Source organism: Rhinolophus hipposideros (assembly GCF_964194185.1).
Source record: "Rhinolophus hipposideros genome assembly, chromosome: 15".
Classification (NCBI taxonomy): Eukaryota; Metazoa; Chordata; class Mammalia; order Chiroptera; family Rhinolophidae; genus Rhinolophus; species Rhinolophus hipposideros.
The window spans coordinates 32,975,591-32,994,412 of NC_138061.1; the positions used below are offsets into that span (position 1 = coordinate 32,975,591).

Sequence of the window (18,822 nt, forward strand, 5' to 3'; positions counted from 1 at the left end):
TTCTAAAGTTGAAAACAACTGATAAGCAACTTATTCATTAGGCTTTCTACAGTTATATAATCCTATAGGAAAATCAGTCTAACATCTCATCTTTAAGTTTTAAAATATTTTTCTCTATTTTTTTGCTAGTTTTTAGGTACTCCACCAGTTAAGGCTGAGTATTTATTACTGTTTCCATTCACAAACATTTTTCTCTGTACTAGTAACAGCACTGCTAATCAAAACTTATACTTAAGTTTGTTTAGCCATTGGATAAATTTGTTAGTGGAGACTGGAAAATTTGTAAAATTCTGCAAAACTCATTTTACTATTTCCAATATTTGCCGAAGCTAAATAAAAAATTTCAAACCACTGATGTACTAAAATATGAAACAAAACCAACAAAAAACATACTTAAGCCATTTAAGAGTATGTTTTAGATGTGTTGTTAATTACCTGGCAATAAAAGAACAAAAAAGTTTCACGTTAGCAGCAAATTAACTAGATTTAAGGGTCTTGATTTTTTTGGAAACCTTTGGAAGCCTGCATGTTCAACACCGGTGATTTTTTAAATTCTCAATGGAAATGGTGATGGCATTCACTTAACCAAGCTAGCTCAAATTACAGCAAAGTGACAGCATGAATAAAATCAAAATTGCCAGTAAGTTCCTATTTTTCAGAAATCACCTAGATCTTATAAATCATAGTTTTCAACTATACTTAAAAGAAATGTGTGTATATGCTTTTCATACTTCTTTACATTATTATACATTATTCACATTTATTTTTAAAAAGTAACATGGAGAAAATGTAAACTTGAAATAACATTAAATTCCACTTTACATAAATGATCTACTTTATTTTCAAAACATTTGTACAGCTACACTTTATTATCTTACTAATGCTTTGTTAAAAAGATATGCCTTAGTCTTTAAGCTTTTAAGAATATTAGAAATAAGATTGAATTCAAGTACACGAAGTCCTTTAAAATATTCTGGAATATCAAATTTTAAATGGCACAAGTCACAATGACTAAATGAAGTTTTCCATATGTTGATGGCAAACTACAGAATCATAAAGAATGGAAAAGCCAGAAAAGTGAAATCTGAAGTATCAGATCCATTCTGGGGAATTATCTTTAAACATCTGGCTTAGTTTAAAAAACAAAAAAAAGCACAATTTTTCAAGAATCTTGAAGTTTTTCAAGATTAGAATGTTATGTAAGGTGCTGGAAACAATTTATTAAGTGTTGACTAAAGCCCTAAGAAGTGTCTTTCTCAAACACGAGTAGACTGATACTCTACTCCCAAGCTGACAAAAGCCCACCCATGTTTTAATTGCAGGCTTTGAAGGACAGTAGGGGGAAAAAAAACCCAACAACTTATTAATCACATTTGGCTGCCCATTATTTAAAATTTCAACAAATTTAAGCAATTTAAATTATAAATATTCTCATTTAATAAAACACCCACACAATGACAAGAATGAGACTTTAATCAGTTTTAAGTGGAGTTTATAACACTAAGAGATAAAGGGTTGTTAACAAACACAATAACAAATGGACATCTGATTGGTATGAGGCATTATCCTGTACACATTTTTTGTGTATCCTCAGTGCATAGCATTTACACACAGAGCCACTGCTGCACAGCACAAGAGTATCTGAAGAGGCTGAATCAGAGTAAGGCTGTTTAACAGACTGAAATTTTTTAGTATATATATTTTATATGAAAACAGATTGAACTTTTGAACCGGCAGGGTAGAAGGCAACTCTGCCAAACACTGCAGTTAAAGCCCCCACTTTAGTGCACAGTTCCACCCCTTCCATCTGCATGCATGACACATTAACAGTATTTAAAGGTAAACGAGGCACTTTGTGGCAACCACAGCCATCGTTATGAACATATTGCACAAATTTTCTAGAACTAAACATGTAACTTGTACCCTACTTTTATTTTTTAAAGCTGAAACATTTGATGCTGCCGGTAAACTCCACTTAAGTTTATAACCTGTGCCACAGCAAAGAATGGTGATGCTATTTATTCAACTATCCTTTAATAATTATGGCAAAAAATGTTCAAGAGGAGCTACAGAGGACTTGGGATGGTACAGGGCCCAATTGTAAGCTTCCTTAAGTGATGCCTTCAAGTAACTTCAGACATGTAAGCGGCTGCACATCCAAAAGGTCTAAGAAAACATTCCAGAAACTCAAAGAGATTACCTACAGAGTGCATTTCAGGCGAATTATGAATACTGTCATAAATAAAGTTTTAATTAGGACTCGAAAACTTTCAGTCATAGCAATTCTTGTCAAATTCTATGGGGATGGTAACTGAAATAAAGAAGAGTAGTATGTATAATATATATTTATATATATATAATATATATATATAATGCCATTTTTCCATTTCCAATGACTACACCATAAAATGTAAGCAAGGCTTCTCAAAAATATTGAAACATTCAAAATCAAAACCCTCATTCAGACCTTCACATTCCAAAGGAAAAATAATAACAGTGCAAAAGCCCATTATAATGTCATTATTTATGACCTGGCCCTCCATGTTACATATTGGAACAATACAAGTTATGTTTTAATATACTGTGCCCAAAAACTGTAACAAATAACAGTATTAATAACTATCTTCAAAACATGAATAGTTGATTTTCATTTTAGTCAACAATTTTCAGCTTTTATGAAAGATAAGGTGGCATATAAATTTCAATGGTGAGATCTTAGGAATAGTTGTCGCTATCCTTAATAATTTATGAGCAGTCAATCAATTCTCTATGTATCAATGTTTAAATATAAATGTGTAAATCCTAAGAGCTTTAAAAAATTTTTAAATTTTATTTGTTGAATGAAACTGACGAGGTATGGAAAACATGTCAACATTATTTACTAAGAATATTTTAGATGAAGTTCTGCCTAATCTTATTTACCATCAAACTCTATAAATGCTGCTCTAATAGGTCCTATGCAATCTGTATTTGTAAATTAACTAGGTCAGACCACAGCTAGTGAACAATTTCAGCACCAATAAGTTATTGAAAATGAGATTTTACACCATTAAGAAATAAATTGGTTGGATATTCAAATGTTTCAAGGTCAAGGTATAATTTGAAAGACACTAAATTTCTGGGGAAAAAATTCTTTTTAATATCTTCACATTAGCTTTATAATAGTAGCTGTACTCTGCTTAAAATCATATGCAGTCTGGGCATATCAAATATATGACATTTAAGAAGTGAAACTGAAGCCCTAGTCCTAACTCAAGCACTATGAAGAAATAATTCAACACTGCACATAAAAAAAAATCTATTCTTTCAATAGCAAATTGATAAACGCATTATGTGGGACAATTTCTACTGAAAAAGTAAATGCCTTATTTGTGCAGTGTTGAAAATTTACTGCAACTCTAATTTCCTTTTTAACACAAATAATGTCCTTTTAAATATAAACATTATATGTATTCAGTATTCAAGTAAAATTCCCTAACAGTTAATGACATTTAAAAAATGTGCAAAACTGCAAAACTCATTGTAATAGAATGTGTAAGGTCAAAAGGGTGGAACGGCTGACAGCTATTGGATTGAGTAAGTGCATCATAAATCTTTAAAGAAAAAAACTGCTTACTGTAGAATCTCAAATTGAAATTTCCTGTGCAGCATTACAAAATATTTTATATTTAATGAGAAAAAAGAAGCTTGCAGGCAGCACATGAAGCATCCACAGCAGGTATATGATTGAAAACTAGTAAATATGTGTAAGTTGTTGACTGACGTAGGTACTAATAGCATCTGACTTTTAGCACTGGCCTTGATTACACAGGAGACGGAGCAGTCATTACAATTGAGAAAACATATTTAATAAATCATTGTCAATTTTTATGTTTCAAGCCCATTCTTTGTTGATAGCCTCCACATTTATATGGTTAAGTCATTGTTGCTGTGTTTCTTATCTATGACCACATTATTTTTATATCCCTTCATTTGTGGATTTTTAAGATGTTGTGGAAGGTTCATTCCTGTACCCCAATACAGATTCACTCCCTCTAGCTGCCTTTTCTAGCACCAATATGCTTAAAAAAAAATAAAATGCACAAACAACAAGCAGTGACAGCGGCCAATTCCTCAAATATCCAGATTAATAACTGTAGCATGCTAAAGAAAGGTGCGTGTAAATAGCTGGAGATGGTATATGGTCCAGAGCCCAGCATAAAATATATTCCTTTCTGAGCATTCCCTCCATTCCCCTAACCCGAATACATGCATTAGAATGTAGCAAAAACCCTTTAGAAACTCCTCCAGCCAACTGCAAACTTATCTGTTGCCACAAGTGCAAAGGGGTAGGATGTGAACCTGTATATCATCACAAAGCTCTTTAGCCACTTCGGTTGGTGACAGAACACAAAATGAGAAATTCCTACGTATACACATCAGTCTGTCTCCACTTTTTATAAAACTGGAATAAAATGGGAAAGTGCCATTTTTATTTATCCTAATTGAATTTTAAATTTAAATGTCCTTTTGACACAAAAAGGTATATACATGACACAGCTACACAACCTTTTTTCAACTGGACAACAAGTGTCAAAACCCTGTGGATGTACAGGGTGTAAAACAAGATTGGTCAGGAAAAGAGAATTGTTCCTATAACTGGTAATCTGACACAATGTCCTATTGCCATAAAAAAAAAAAAAAAGGTCCATTTTCAGTTTATTCAAGTTTGTTTTCATGTTATTTTTCCCACTTGATAAAAAAAAATTCAGACTTTAGTAATTTGTGTATGCTGATCTTCATCAAAAGGTTCATTCTCTGGATCAGAGTCAGTGGTGTCAGAATATCTATAATGATCGGGTTCATTGTCACTAACATCTGGTGTTACAGAAGTTGAACTGCTAGCCTCTGGATTTGATGGCTCCTCTACTGTTTTTGTGAAGTACAGCTTTACCTAGAGAAAAAGGAGAAAGTTTAAATGGAGAACCCATAAATCTGACTAATCTTAAATTCCCTAGTCAATATATATTTTTAGCAGATTCATTGTTAAGTACTATGACAAACATGATATTTAAAAGGCAGCAACCTTTTAAATGACACCTATCTTAAGATTTCCTACATTGTCTTTCTTGCTATATGCTGAAAAGATAAACTGGGATATTAACATGTTTTTTAATAAGCATAAGCTGCAAGCATTAACTAAATATACAAAAGAAATACACTGAGACTGAAGTTCATCAACAGTTCACATAATATATTTTCAATCAAAAAATTCAATTCACAAATAGTTGAGTTCCAAAAGAATGCTGCACTTGCTACCTGTCTAAAACTCAATGTATTCTCTGATACAAACAACGCTAAACAGATACAAATACTATATTATCCTATATAAAATACTAGCTCTAAACACTTGAAGGAAGAAAAGTTGTCTAAACAGTGGATCAAGAGCCTTTATAGGCTTAGCTGAAATAATTGTCAAAACAATTCTACAAGGCAAGTAGTTCCATTTTAAATGAGACAAAGCTAAGAACTAGAAAGGTCAGGAAACTTGCTGAAGGTCACCTATGTAATAAGGTAGTAGATGTGGAACTTGAATCAGATCTGACTTAAAATCCCTTGCTCGTTCTATTATGTCTACAGCCCTTCCCCAATTACCTAAGAGTCATTATCAATTTTTCTCCTTCTCTTACATCCAACATCTAATCCTTCAGTAAATCCGTTTAGTTCTACTTTTAAAATACCATGAACAGTTCACTCTGGTACAACACAGGAGTTAGGGGTGCCAACCCCCACGCAGTCGAAAATCTGTGTAACTTTTGATGCCCCAGAAACTTAACTATAGTTGTCCCCCACTATTTGTGGAGGATTGGTTCCAGGACCCTCTGCTGGATACCAAAACCCATGAATGCTCAAGTCCCCTATGTAAAATAGCACAGAAAAATGCATACTGTTGGTCCTGTTAGTTGAACCCATGGGTGAGAAACCTGGGGATGTGGAGGGCCGACTGTACATTTATTGAAAAAAATCTGCATATAAGTGGATTGGTGCAGTTCAAATCCATGTCACTAAGGGGTCAACTAAGGGGTACACCTAACCTGACCACTTCTCATTACTCCTTACTGCCACTACTCTAATCCAATCAACCACTATTTCTCATCTGAACCAAACCACTGCAAAAGCCTCTTAACTAATCTCCCAGCTTCCATTCTTATCTCCTTTCCCTACTTTCCTCTGCAGTCTATATTTTAAAGGCGTGAACAGAGTGAACTTTTCAGACAAAATTCAGATTACATCTTTTCTGTGCTGAAAACACTCTCTTCATATTCCGACTAGTGTGCTTTAGTCAAAATGACTTCTTATCTATCACTCCTCAAATATACCAAGCTCATTCCTGTCTCAGAGCGTTTGCATCTGCTCTTTCCTCTTTATCCAGATATTTATATAGCTCACTCATTTCACTTAGGTCTCTAATTAAATGTCACCTGCTTGGAGAGGCCTTCTCTAATCATCCAGCTAAAAAATACCCCAAGATCATTCTCTACCCCACCTCTGCTTTATTTTTCATGGCACTTACCATTCTATGATATTCTATTTATTTATTGATAATTAAAAGTTTTTATTTGTAATAATAAATATAAACCGCTTGCAACATTAAAATAGAAAACAATAAAACTAGAAGTCACACTTTAAAAACTAGTGACTAAGGAATATGCAGACTTAAAGAAAATAAACGGAAACCTGTTGATTCTAAAAGACACCTCTAAACACTTAAAAGTAATATAAGCTCTAAAGGTACTTAATATTGGATCTATTTTCGTTTAAAATATATAGGCCTCCCCTTTATTTTTATTATTGCAATATTCTTATACTTACAAGCTATGGTTAGGTTACATTATAAAAATGGAATGAAGCAAAAAAGAGACAATTTTTAAAAAGAGAAAGGAGGAGGATAGGGTGAAAGTAAAGGGGAGGGAATCAAGTAGAGTAAGAAATAGGAAAGGGAAAGAAAAAAATGTCAAACCTGCATTTAGGAATCTTCCTAAGTCAGATTTTTAAACCTGGAGAATTCTTACCTACACATAGAAACACACACACCACACAGACACACACACACACGAATTTAAAACGAATCAAATAATTCCATAACAGGAGGAAAGATTTTTAGAAAGGCAATAACAGGGGTGGATGATCAAAGAACGCCTTTCAGACCACATGAAATCGAAGCTAAGGCTAGAATATCAGATGGGATATTCCTACCCATGTGAAGGATACGGGAAAGGATGAGGGTGGAGAGGTAAAGGGAGAAGGAAAAGAATTGGAAAAGACCAGAGGCAGAAGAGCTTAGCATTTTGAAGAAATGAAGAGAGACCAGTATGGGTTCATCTCCAGGAACAGGGAGAGAATGTGGCTAGAGCTGACATAGGAGGTAGGCCTGTGCTAAATTATGCAAGTTCTTGCGGGTCTTATTAAAAACCACAACATCTTTAAAAACTGTAAATAGGAGAGACACAATCAAGTCTATTTTCAAGATGATTTTGAGGGACTGAGAATAAATTGGAGGGGTGTAAGAGTAAAACTACTGAGAACATTCCATGTGAATCATTCCCAAACGATTTAATTCTCTTCCACCTTCCCCCCCATTTCTATTTCATATCCTACTTATTTAACTCACCCTCCCCAACGTCTGCCCCAAATCTTACCAAAAAACAACAAAGAATAAAGAAAGGAAAACACCATTTTCATGACTTTTTGTACATCCTGGATTTCGTTAGAAACTTTCAGATTGCTGCTACATAAGTATTACTTGTAAATAATGCTTAATTTAAAAATTAGTCAAGACCTTCATCAGTAATATACCTAGAATAACACACACACACACAGAACCACCCCCCAACTCCTCAAGATATTTTAAACTGACCTTAAAATTTGGAGAAAAATATCGATTGGCCTTGTCTTTATTTGCTTTGTCAAGATCATTTTTTGTTAAAGTGAGTACTAGATATTCCTTGTCGTTATCTGCACGCTCTATACTGCAAATACTATCAATTTCTTGATCACATAGACTTCCATTTTCTACTTTTTCTGAGGTTTCCTCTGGTCCTGGTATGAAGAATGTATTCACCCAAAAATGAAACATTTTGTCCTAAAAAAATAAAAATGACATTTTTAATTTTTTAAAAAGAAATGTTTAATTTTTAATTTTTTTAAAAAAAATATGTTACCTGTAATTCAACATTTGCCACAAGAAGTCAAAAAAATAAGCCATGCGTCATTTCATATTTTAAACAAAGGTAAACACAAGGACTAGTACTTGGCAATGTGTGGGTTATCTGTTGCATCTAATTTACGCATGATTTTTCTTTCATTCTAATTTTAAACCAAAAATATAATTCCACAAGTTCTAAGATAACTTACTTTTGTTTTAAAACCTTAATTAAAATATCTCCTTTCTGGACTAATATTAGCTTTAAAAAAGGTTGAGTTTATATGTATGTGTGTATTTAAAAATTCAGAAAATGGATTTAATTTTCTGTTTCAACAAGTTACCTATTAACAAAATTTACTTTAACAAAAGTTCTTGAAATGTCAGTACAACTTCGTGATGAAGCAAGGCAAATGTATTTTTACTCTTGCAGTAATACAAACATTAAGTGGCTCTAGTTTCTTAAATGCCAATGTATATTTGAAAACATTCATAATAAAATATAGCGGGAGGAAGAAGGTAAGTACTTGATTTTTTTCCTGTTATAGATGTCCATTTTAAAAAAATCATTTATTTATTTATATAATTATAATTATATAATTAAAAAAATAATTATAATTATAATTTAAAAAGTTAATTAATTATTAAATAATACGAGGTCTTATTAACCAAAAACAATGGAAGTTTATAACTTCAAACATTTCTTGACCAAAAAAGAAAATGTTTTCTCTTAATTAAAGGACTTTGGATAGTATAGATCATTTGACAATAACGTATAGCTCCGTGACATCTTATCTGGTGCCTACACTGCCATTTAAATCTTTTAATTTATCTTCAAGTTATATTTTTTCCCCCAGGAAGATGGTAAAACCCTTAAATATCTTATATCTTAAATGTCTTTATATCTTTTAACAGTACCTACCTAGCAAAGCAATCTTATATGTATCTTTTAAAAAATATTTGTTAATTTTAATTACTTTAGCAAAGTAACTGAATTAGTAACCACACACATATTTTACTTAGGGTCAGAAGAAAATAAGCTAGTATTTAAATTTCTAAAAATGTGGCTTCTGTATATATACAGATTATACTAAAACTGTTGTTTAAATCATAGTAAACATTCATAAAAGGGCAAAAAAAACACATAAAATGGAAATATATGCAAAGTAATCCAAGATACACAAATATATTATAAATACTTAATCTAATCTTCATTTTATACATGTGTTAATGTAATGTACAGATGGTAACAACTGAAATGATAAGAATTAGTACACTCCTAAAGGTACAGGGAAATAGTGATTTAGGTGCCTATTTTAAAAAGCAAAATAGAAATTTTCATGTGTACCAATCTTACAATGAATAGGAGAGAAAAAAACTACTCACCTCAATTTTAGAACATTTGCTAACATGTCTTAGATTACTGAAAAATAATTTTTCAAAGTTACTGAGATATATTAGGTTGGTGCAAAAATAATTGCGGTTTTTGCAATTATTTTTTAAAAAATTACTTTAAACCACAATTACTTTTGCACCAATCTACTATTTATACAGACATGGTAGGAAATGGGGGGGAGATCAGTTTAAAATTTTGTGATTTTCCAGTTATTTAAATTCTAAATAAAGGAAATAATGTTTCTTCTAATAAGTCAAAGTAAAGTTTAAAATTTTTGTAGTAAATTAAACTTCCTCCCATTTTTCTTTCAAAACCAAAAGCTAAAAATCAATACTATTACTGAGAATGTCTAAAGACTGGCAATACGCTATTACTATGTTTAATGAGGCAGTGACAATATACCAAAACTAGTGTTTTTGCTCATTACCACCTATAAATTTTGTATCTTAGGTTCACCTTAAATGTTCACTTCATACTTTAAAACAAGATAGTTTTGTTTCGAAATGAGCTCTTGCGTTCTCTAAATATAGCTCAGTTAAGAAGCAAACATCACTAACTTTTCTAAACCTGTGTATTTAAATACCACATTTTTTCATTCTTTATTACTTCCTCTTCATACCTATTTCTCTCCTAGCTAAAAATCAAAATACTCAGTAAATTTAAGGTAACTAAATATAGAATGACCCAGTTGCAAGAAACATAAACCAAAACGGGGGAAAGTGGTTTGTGTCATTACACAAGACCATGAAACAGAGCTTATTTATACATATAGACCAAAGTTTTTTGAAACTTATGTCCCATGCTACCTTCTCAGTTAATTAATCATCCCTTCTAAGAGAATTATAACTGATTTCATTGGGTATCTATACAATCTTTAACATTTTTACAAAATTTCTTTGTATAACCCAAGTTAAGGAAAATTCATCTCAAATTAACTGCTATATGGCCTTTTCTTTATCAGATTATTTACCATTATAATGGATCATCAATGCCACAGTAAGAAAAGCATATAAAAATTTAACAGGAAAAATAATTATATAATTAGGTATCAGTCTTAACATAAAACATACCTTTTAATCACTACTTACAGATTGATTTCTGCCTAACCAAATGCCTTAAGCAAAAGATCTGAGGTTACGATTAAAGGTATGGCTATTTTGGATATTTTTCCCAATAAAAGTAAAGTGCAAACCTTTTTCAGCTTGTTCTGTTTGTGGAAGAACTCTACTTTGATGTCACCACACACAGGCAACGGCTGAGGGAACTCAAAGTACATGAACTTGTCTTCTCGTCGTGTGGGTCCTGAATTGGAGGAATATATCTTCACCTTTAGCTGGCAGACCACAAAATGAGGATCTGCATGGTTAAATACACATAAGTATCATTTCACAGAAAATGCCTTTGACTGTCAAACTGTCAAAAATTATTTTATGATTAATATTAGCAATATATACAAAACAGTAATTCTGCTTTTGTAACCCTGATCTAAAACAAATCAATGGAAATAAATTAGGTCCAAAATACAATCAATACAAGATATTCCCTAATTTGAACCTTCAACATAAGGTTCTACTACTGGTCTGAAAGTCAATTCAATACTATTTGATAAATAGTAAAATAGTAAAAGTCCCAAGATTAGACTTCCAGCATTATAATAACATAAAAACTTATCATTAAAATGAAGTTTTATCATAAAATGAAGTTTTATCATTTATTTATCATAAAATGAAGTTAAAATCTAATATAAATTATTTTAAGCATTAAAATGCTAAAATAATTTTCTGGCACATCTATGAATTGCCTAAAAGGTAACTTTTTAAAACAGTTATTTGCTGCAGTGTGTTAAAGTCTCTATCATATAACAAAATACAAATCACTACATGTTCACAAGAGGAAAGAAATATAATCTATAACAAAACAACAGTAAATTTCATAAATGTAAGCCTCAATATTTATAAAAATATTACCATCATTCATTTTACCTAGAGCTCACATTTTATTTTTAAAGATACATAAAGCCACCATGATGAGAAACAGGAAAAGACCTGAAATGTCTGCAAAGAAATGTGACAGACATCAAGTACAAACTGTAGCACACCTCCCTCTCTCTAAAACACACTCCATATTCATTAATAAGCATTTTAGCTTTGGCCTATGTTTGTTTTAAAATAACTAGTGAAATATGACCTCTCAAAATATATCATGCTTATATATATTAGCAGTGCAACTAAAATGTAGTGTGAAAAGGGAAGGATTATATTGCTTTTTAAATCTACTCAAATACATTTATACCTAATGACATTAATGATGGAAATTAGTTTAAGACATGAATGTTAAGATCCTAGGACTTTAAAAACTTTATCTAAATAACTGGACAAAATATAATTCATTTGTAGTACACTTAATTCAAAAACAGAAGTTCATTAAAAAGAAAGTGACTAACCTTAGGAGGGTTAGAAGTGGGTCTTGAAGGAAACATGTCAAGATAATCAAGAAATAAAAACAACCTTGCATAAAGTGCTTGAGAAATATATATATATATATATATATATATATATATATACACATTTATATATATATACACACATATATATGTATACATATATACACATATACACAGAGACATAAAATTCTCAGCACCAAAAGGCATCAGCCTTAAAGATGAAAAAAAAAGTATCACATACTTTATCAGTGTGACCCACAACTGAAAACAAGGCAAAAAGCTTATCCAAGCTAAATTAATTTTCCAGTTTAATAAACATCTATTGGCTCATCTATGCAATTATCTGAAACAATCAACAATTACATAATAAATAGTGGGTTTGATAAAAGCATGTGGGGCTATTCTAATATGGATTAGTGAGACGTTTATCATGAGAAAAAGATTCCCTAAAAAAGGGAAATATGACACTAACAATCTGCCAATAATTTTCACTTCCTTGTTAGATTCAAAGAACAATGAGCCATTTTATGTGATAAAGATTATACGATACTGAATATTTTACCAGGAAGTCTAGCTTGAAAACACACACAAGGTATGATTTCAAAGTTATAATAAAAATCAACCAGAATGAAAATGCCTTCTAACCTTATTAATTCAAACTGCACTAATGCAGATTCTGATAATCCTGACTTTAGAACTTTAAAAAGCAAATTAACTATATAAGCCAGACTCAGTTTAACTACATCTAAAATATATATCTACAAAAATTTTAGAATTATAAAAATAATCCACAAACCAATTCAAAATCAGTGTTACTTAGAATTTTCCTCAAAAATTAAGGTAAAAAGTTTTCACAAAAATAAGTGGAAAAGATTTCCTAAAATCACTAAAGAAAATAATTTTCTTTACAATATGAATTTCACATTTTAGATCTATAAGACAAGTCCAACATTAGTATAGTTCTGTTGACTTCTCGATACAATTCTGATATATGTTAATATTATTTGATACAATTGACTATGCTCTAAATATTGATAACTAGTAAAAAAAATCAGAATTAAATTTTCTTGAATATACGTATATTGAGAGTATTGACAGAAAATCACAGTGATCATCTTTCATTAACATTTTTAACTCTTTAAGATGTACAGAATATAGTAACTTTTCCTTTATTTAGAAACATTAAGACAATAATCAAATAAGAAAACAGTTAACTCCTGACAACTTTGCAGAAGACGCAATTTTCACAAGTTTTTCTTTCTTCCCTGATACTATCTTATTCCTCCTGAAACCACACTGTTGCAACTCCCCTTGTTCCAGTCCTCACCCTGCTTCCCTCTGAGGTGTCCCATCCTACAGCCCCACACCACATTTACATGAAAGGCTTAACTACTATGTCTCTTTCCTGATGCTTCCCCAAATAGCTGATGTATCTCTCATCTAAAGATTCAAACCCATACTTTGAAGTACTCACTGAATATCTTTATGTAAACAGCTCATCTTCAACTGATTTAAAACATGTTTAAACCAAAATATCAACATTCATGTCTCTAAGGCTCAGATATACTTTTCTTTCCTCTCTTCTGTGAATTATTCACCTGACCAATATCAGGTGACAAAACTTCGACAAAATCTTCAGCTATAAATGGCAAAAGAAAAACTAATCTCACCCCATTTGCCCTAGCAAAGCACATGTGAATTAGAGCAAGTCACATAACTGGTTTCCTTTCCACCATGTTTTTCCTCTTGCAATCATCACTTGCTATACAACTCTACTTAAAACACAGCGTAAGCCTCCACTATTATTACTGGCACCACACTATTCAGCAAGTCAAGTCTGATATCCCCATTCAGGGTCCTCTAACAGTCAACCACACATTCCATTCCTCTTCTATTCTCTGTCTCTACATTTCTTGTCCAGTTCATATCCTTCTGTCGTACTTCAATTCAAGTTATTTCTTATTGGCTGTAATACTTCCTTCAGTTGTAATGCCAGTCTAAACTGTGTTCAGTCAAGAGTTGGGCTTCCTTCATGACACTATTTGACAAACCCTAAAACTTTTTCTGAATCATTTATAATTTATATATACAACCTCCCATTATATATTACTTATGTACGGCTTCACTACATACCGTTTCCCCAGAAATAAGACCTAGCTGGTTCATCAGCTGTAATGCGTCTTTTGGAGCAAAAATTAATGTAAGTCCCGGTCTTATTTTGATATAAGACCGGGTCTAATATAACATTATATATAATACAAATATATATATATATTATTTATTATATATTATATTTATTATTATATTATAATATATATATTATATATAATACAAATACAGGGTCTTAATTTTTGCTCCAAAAGATGCATTAGAGCTGATGGTCCGGCTAGGTCTTATTTGTGGAGAAACACAGTAGTATTAAATCACAGTGCATTGAAAACTAGTAAAGCTTGAAAGGTTTCAGTAGTCAGTTTAACTATAATACTGAGACCAATACAAAAACAAAAAAACACAACATTTAAATGTAGGCAAGCAGACCAACTGATGAAATTTTTACTAGTGAAAAAAATTATACAAAATAAGATTACTGAAATGAATGATTGTTCTCTTTCCCTAATATGTTATACCTTTCTTACAGCTCTGATACTGACATCTATACTACAGAAAGAGCATGAGTTTTTTTCTTCCTTTTTCTTCTCCTCTATGAATCTGTTAAGTTCCTATGTCAATCACCTCTGACAGCCTAGTGCCTTGCACTTAGCAGTTTTTAAAATTGTTCTGAGATGACAAAAGCATCAATGAGGTCTCTCAGAAGCCTTTAACATGCTACATTAATAAAACTGCGGTCTTTGATAAAGTTGCCTTGCTCTTAGAATACAGGAAATATCTGATGAAGGTGACCACACTTATTTGACAAAGATAAACAACAAGTAATTTCCTAGATATAAATTAAATTAAGGATAGAAATTGTTTTAAATTACACAAATATTTTCAAGAAGTAATACTTAAACCTAAAAACAAAAACCACGAATGAATTGTAGAATATCACTGAGATGTTATTAGAGGTGTTAAAAGAAATAATGCAGTAGTATCTTATGTAGAGTCTACAAAATTGCACTCTAAATACTTAGATCTAAATCTCGGTTTTCTCTCACACTTCACACTTTGACTCAGCTCTATTTATTTACTCAATATATTTCAGCTTGTTGCCATGTCTTATCATTTTTCCTTTGCTCTTTATTGCCCTTGTCACCGTTATTATCAGTATCTGTCTTCCTAAGATATGAAGGAATTCACCTCAACCCCAGTAAACTGATGATACCCACTGCTACTCTCAAGCTGGATCTGATGGGACAGATTTTTTAGTCATCTGCTCAGACGTTAGGCTGTGTTTGGTCATTGCAATACAGATATTTCCCCCCCATAAATACAATTTGGCTTTAAAGACATTAAAACCCTTTGCTCTTGGTTTCCTTAGCCCAATGGACTGAACAACTGAGCTAATTAGTTTGGATGCTTCAGAAATACATACACTACTGCATAAATTTTGCATGTGGTAAATATCATTCTACATTTTTATATAAACTTCTAGGTATATTAAGGAAGGTGTTCCAGTACATGGAAGAATAAGAATTTAGAGCACTTACTGCAAGTTCCGCCACTGAACATTGGAATAGTTTCAAACATCATCTTGTGAAACAACAGTGCCACTGGTCTATAATCCAGATGATTCTTTAACAGGTAGCTATAATAATACACATAGCGCCTCTGGCTGGGAATAGTTACTCCCTGGCGGACAGAAAAAAAAGAAAAGAAAAAAAGAAAAGCCAAGTTCAAAAGAAAAGTTCCATTATAGTTATTTCACTAAATTGTTATGGTAAGTGGGTTGTAGTCACTGAAGAACATGTATACATTAGATATTTGACTTTAAATGATTAATATTTTAATCCAGCTCAATAATAGGGTAAATCAGAGCAACATCAATACAAAGGAAAATATCAAAATAACTTTTGTCCCTTAAAATACAATGATCATAACCCCGTAACACCCCCATTTGGTCAATGCTCACAACCATGCTCTGACCCATGAACCCAACAAGCAAAGGCCACTACATATCCAAAATAACTGTCAAAGGCCTCTGCACTACAGTTGTACACATAGGTTCCCCACAAGGATTTATGGGCTCAGTTCCTCACAAACTTAGTTACCTATCTTCCAGGCAAAAGCATATCAGAATCAGCAAACTAGATAAAGGTATACTGCCTTTAAAAGGTAAAAAGAGCAGCAGCAAAAAGTAATGCTGGCCTTAGAGCCCAACAAAAACAGGAATATGTGGTTAACATAAATTTATGAAATAGGTAACACAGGTACTTGGAAATGTCCCTGATCTACATATTATACATCTGTTTGTTGAAGAAATCAGGAAATAAGTCATGATTTTAGAAAATTTAAGTATTGCAAAAGCTAAAAAAATATATATAATTCATGTAGTATCTAAAAGGTGACTTATCTAAAGAAAAAAATCTTAAGTGTGCAGCAATGCATTCACTAACAATACTGAATAAATAAATGAGGTTTTAGGCCATTTATCTAAGGTTTCTTTCCTATTACACAATGTGACTTTAGGAAAATTCAAGCATTTAACCCAGAAATATAAGGTAAATAATAACATTAAGAAGTCTGACAGTTAAAAGTGACTTGCAAAAACTTAAAGTATACTCGAGAAAAAAGAACTTGCAATAATTCTCTTTAAGTTAGTACTGAAATCTAAATCTCCCAGTATGTTAAAAACTCTGAACACAAATACTTTTCTTCCCTCTAATGAAAAGTACATTTATGTAAATTTAAAGACAGGTATGTTGAATGACAGGTATATAGGTATTCATTGTAGTATTCTCTTAAAAGTTAGCATAAATTTTATTACAGACAACTAAAGATATATAAATGTCAAAAAATAGCCATTTCAAATCAGGACAAATGCTTTAAGATTTTGGTTATGGTGCAAAGACCATACATAAAATCAGAAGACTTGGGTTTGAATGCTGACAGTTAAAACACAAACTCTGATTTGTTTCCTCAGGAAAATGAAAACAATAAGATGTACCCTACTTTCTTCAGAATATTCTTGTAAGGATTAAACACTAAATGAAGTTACACAAAACATGCTGAAACTACAAAATATTATACAAATCCTAATATTTTAGAAATTCTACCCATATTTAAGGTATCATTTTGGAATTGCAAGAATTTTAGTTCTGTGTATTTTCTTAAAGAAATAGTGTGAAGTAGTATTACTTTGAAGAGCTGCTACAAAAATTAATGTAAAATTTATTAATTTGAAAATATCTTAAAGTTTAAGAAGTATTTACACTTAAAATAGTTTACCACATTATTTAATGCCACTTTAGCCAAGAACTCATCATTCATACCACCAAGATAAAATATTTAGAATTGCAAAGCAGGTTGGGGGAAAAAAGCAGATGAAAGACGGGTGGAAGGGAATCTTTTTTGAGTCATGTAAATTTAATATCTAGTCTAAAAATTAAATACAATTTTTGAAGATTTAAACCAACCTAAGAAGACCAAATTATTTTGGGAGGTTTAATTAAATTACAGATATTTTTTTCTTTATCTCCATTCTTTGTATAAGCTTATATGCAATAATTAAAAAGTTCTCAAGGAGCAGAAAAAAAAAAAAGTTCTCAAGGAGCGTATCTATAAGGCAGGTGTTTTTGCATCCAGTTAATTCTTGCCAGTAAGGACTAAGCAAATGTGTAGAGTAAGAATATATAAACCTACTAGTTGTCAACACTGGATAAATAATTTATATGTAAGTACAAGCTGAACCAAAATTACTGACACGATTCAAAGAAAAACTCTGAGAAGCCACAACTGCAAATTTCATTCATTTTTTATTTTACTATATTATGCATAATTAGGCTTCTGTATCCTAACTTTGCAATTCTTATCTACTTGTTAGCTTTCTAAGACGTCAAATTCAATGTGTCCAGATTAAGAGAAATATAGTCGCAAAGTCCAAATGTGTACAGACCAGAGAGGAGGACCATGTGTCCGCCTCACTCTTTTCTTATCTCTCATAGCCATGATGTATATTTATTAACATTTGGTTAATAATATAATGAATCATGCTGTAATCTAGGATTTTAAATAAAATGAATAAAACTTCCACACTAAATTCACAATCAATTTGTAATACTTCAAATAACCCATTTCCTGCATGCATAAATGGGAAACAATGATTTATGTGCATCTTTTACCTATAACATATTAAATACGAAGATTTAATTTTAAATATGTATCTTTTTAAAAACCTAAGTTATGTACATTTTACTCATCTTCAAAAATTTGTTTTATGCATTATGAAAAGAGAGCTGACCTTTAAAGTTCTTGGAAATTAAAAATACATTTTCAAAATTTCCATGTTTCATTTCAATTAAGACTAGTAAAAATCTGTGTAATTTTCGAACCAAGAGCTTTTAAGCTAAACTCGTCTATAACTATATCCCAAAAGTATATAGTTCAACTCTCTTCTAATCACTCTCCTTTTCCACTCTAATTGTGAAGAAAATTACTTATATTCTTAACCTTTTTTCCTCAACTATAACTTTCAGAACATTCTAATTTTAGCTAAACTTAGCATTCTTCAGGTCGACTTAGCACCACATTCCTGGCCATCATCTCAAAAGGCAGCCACTGTTTCTTCAATTCTCTTATGTTCACAGACCAGGAGGGAGGACTCAGGAGGAGAGAGTGGGCCCTCCATATCCACAAATACAGAAC

The 18,822-nt window shown here is 31.6% G+C and overlaps 1 protein-coding gene across 2 annotated transcripts in view; it reads right to left on the reverse strand.

Moving 5' to 3' along the window:
• Nucleotides 1–2,505: 2,505 nt before the first annotated feature.
• The window catches only part of PTEN (phosphatase and tensin homolog), an 81,831-nt gene continuing 65,514 nt past the window's right edge, over nt 2,506–18,822 (reverse strand). For both annotated transcript variants that reach the window (XM_081075096.1, XM_081075095.1), the window contains 4 exons: nt 15,669–15,810; nt 10,771–10,934; nt 7,898–8,122; nt 2,506–4,933 (listed from right to left, as the gene is read on the reverse strand). In XM_081075096.1, coding sequence (XP_080931222.1) covers nt 4,748–4,933; nt 7,898–8,122; nt 10,771–10,934; nt 15,669–15,810 — 717 coding nt within the window. In that variant the 3' untranslated portion in view covers nt 2,506–4,747. The remainder of the gene's footprint in view (nt 4,934–7,897; nt 8,123–10,770; nt 10,935–15,668; nt 15,811–18,822) is intronic.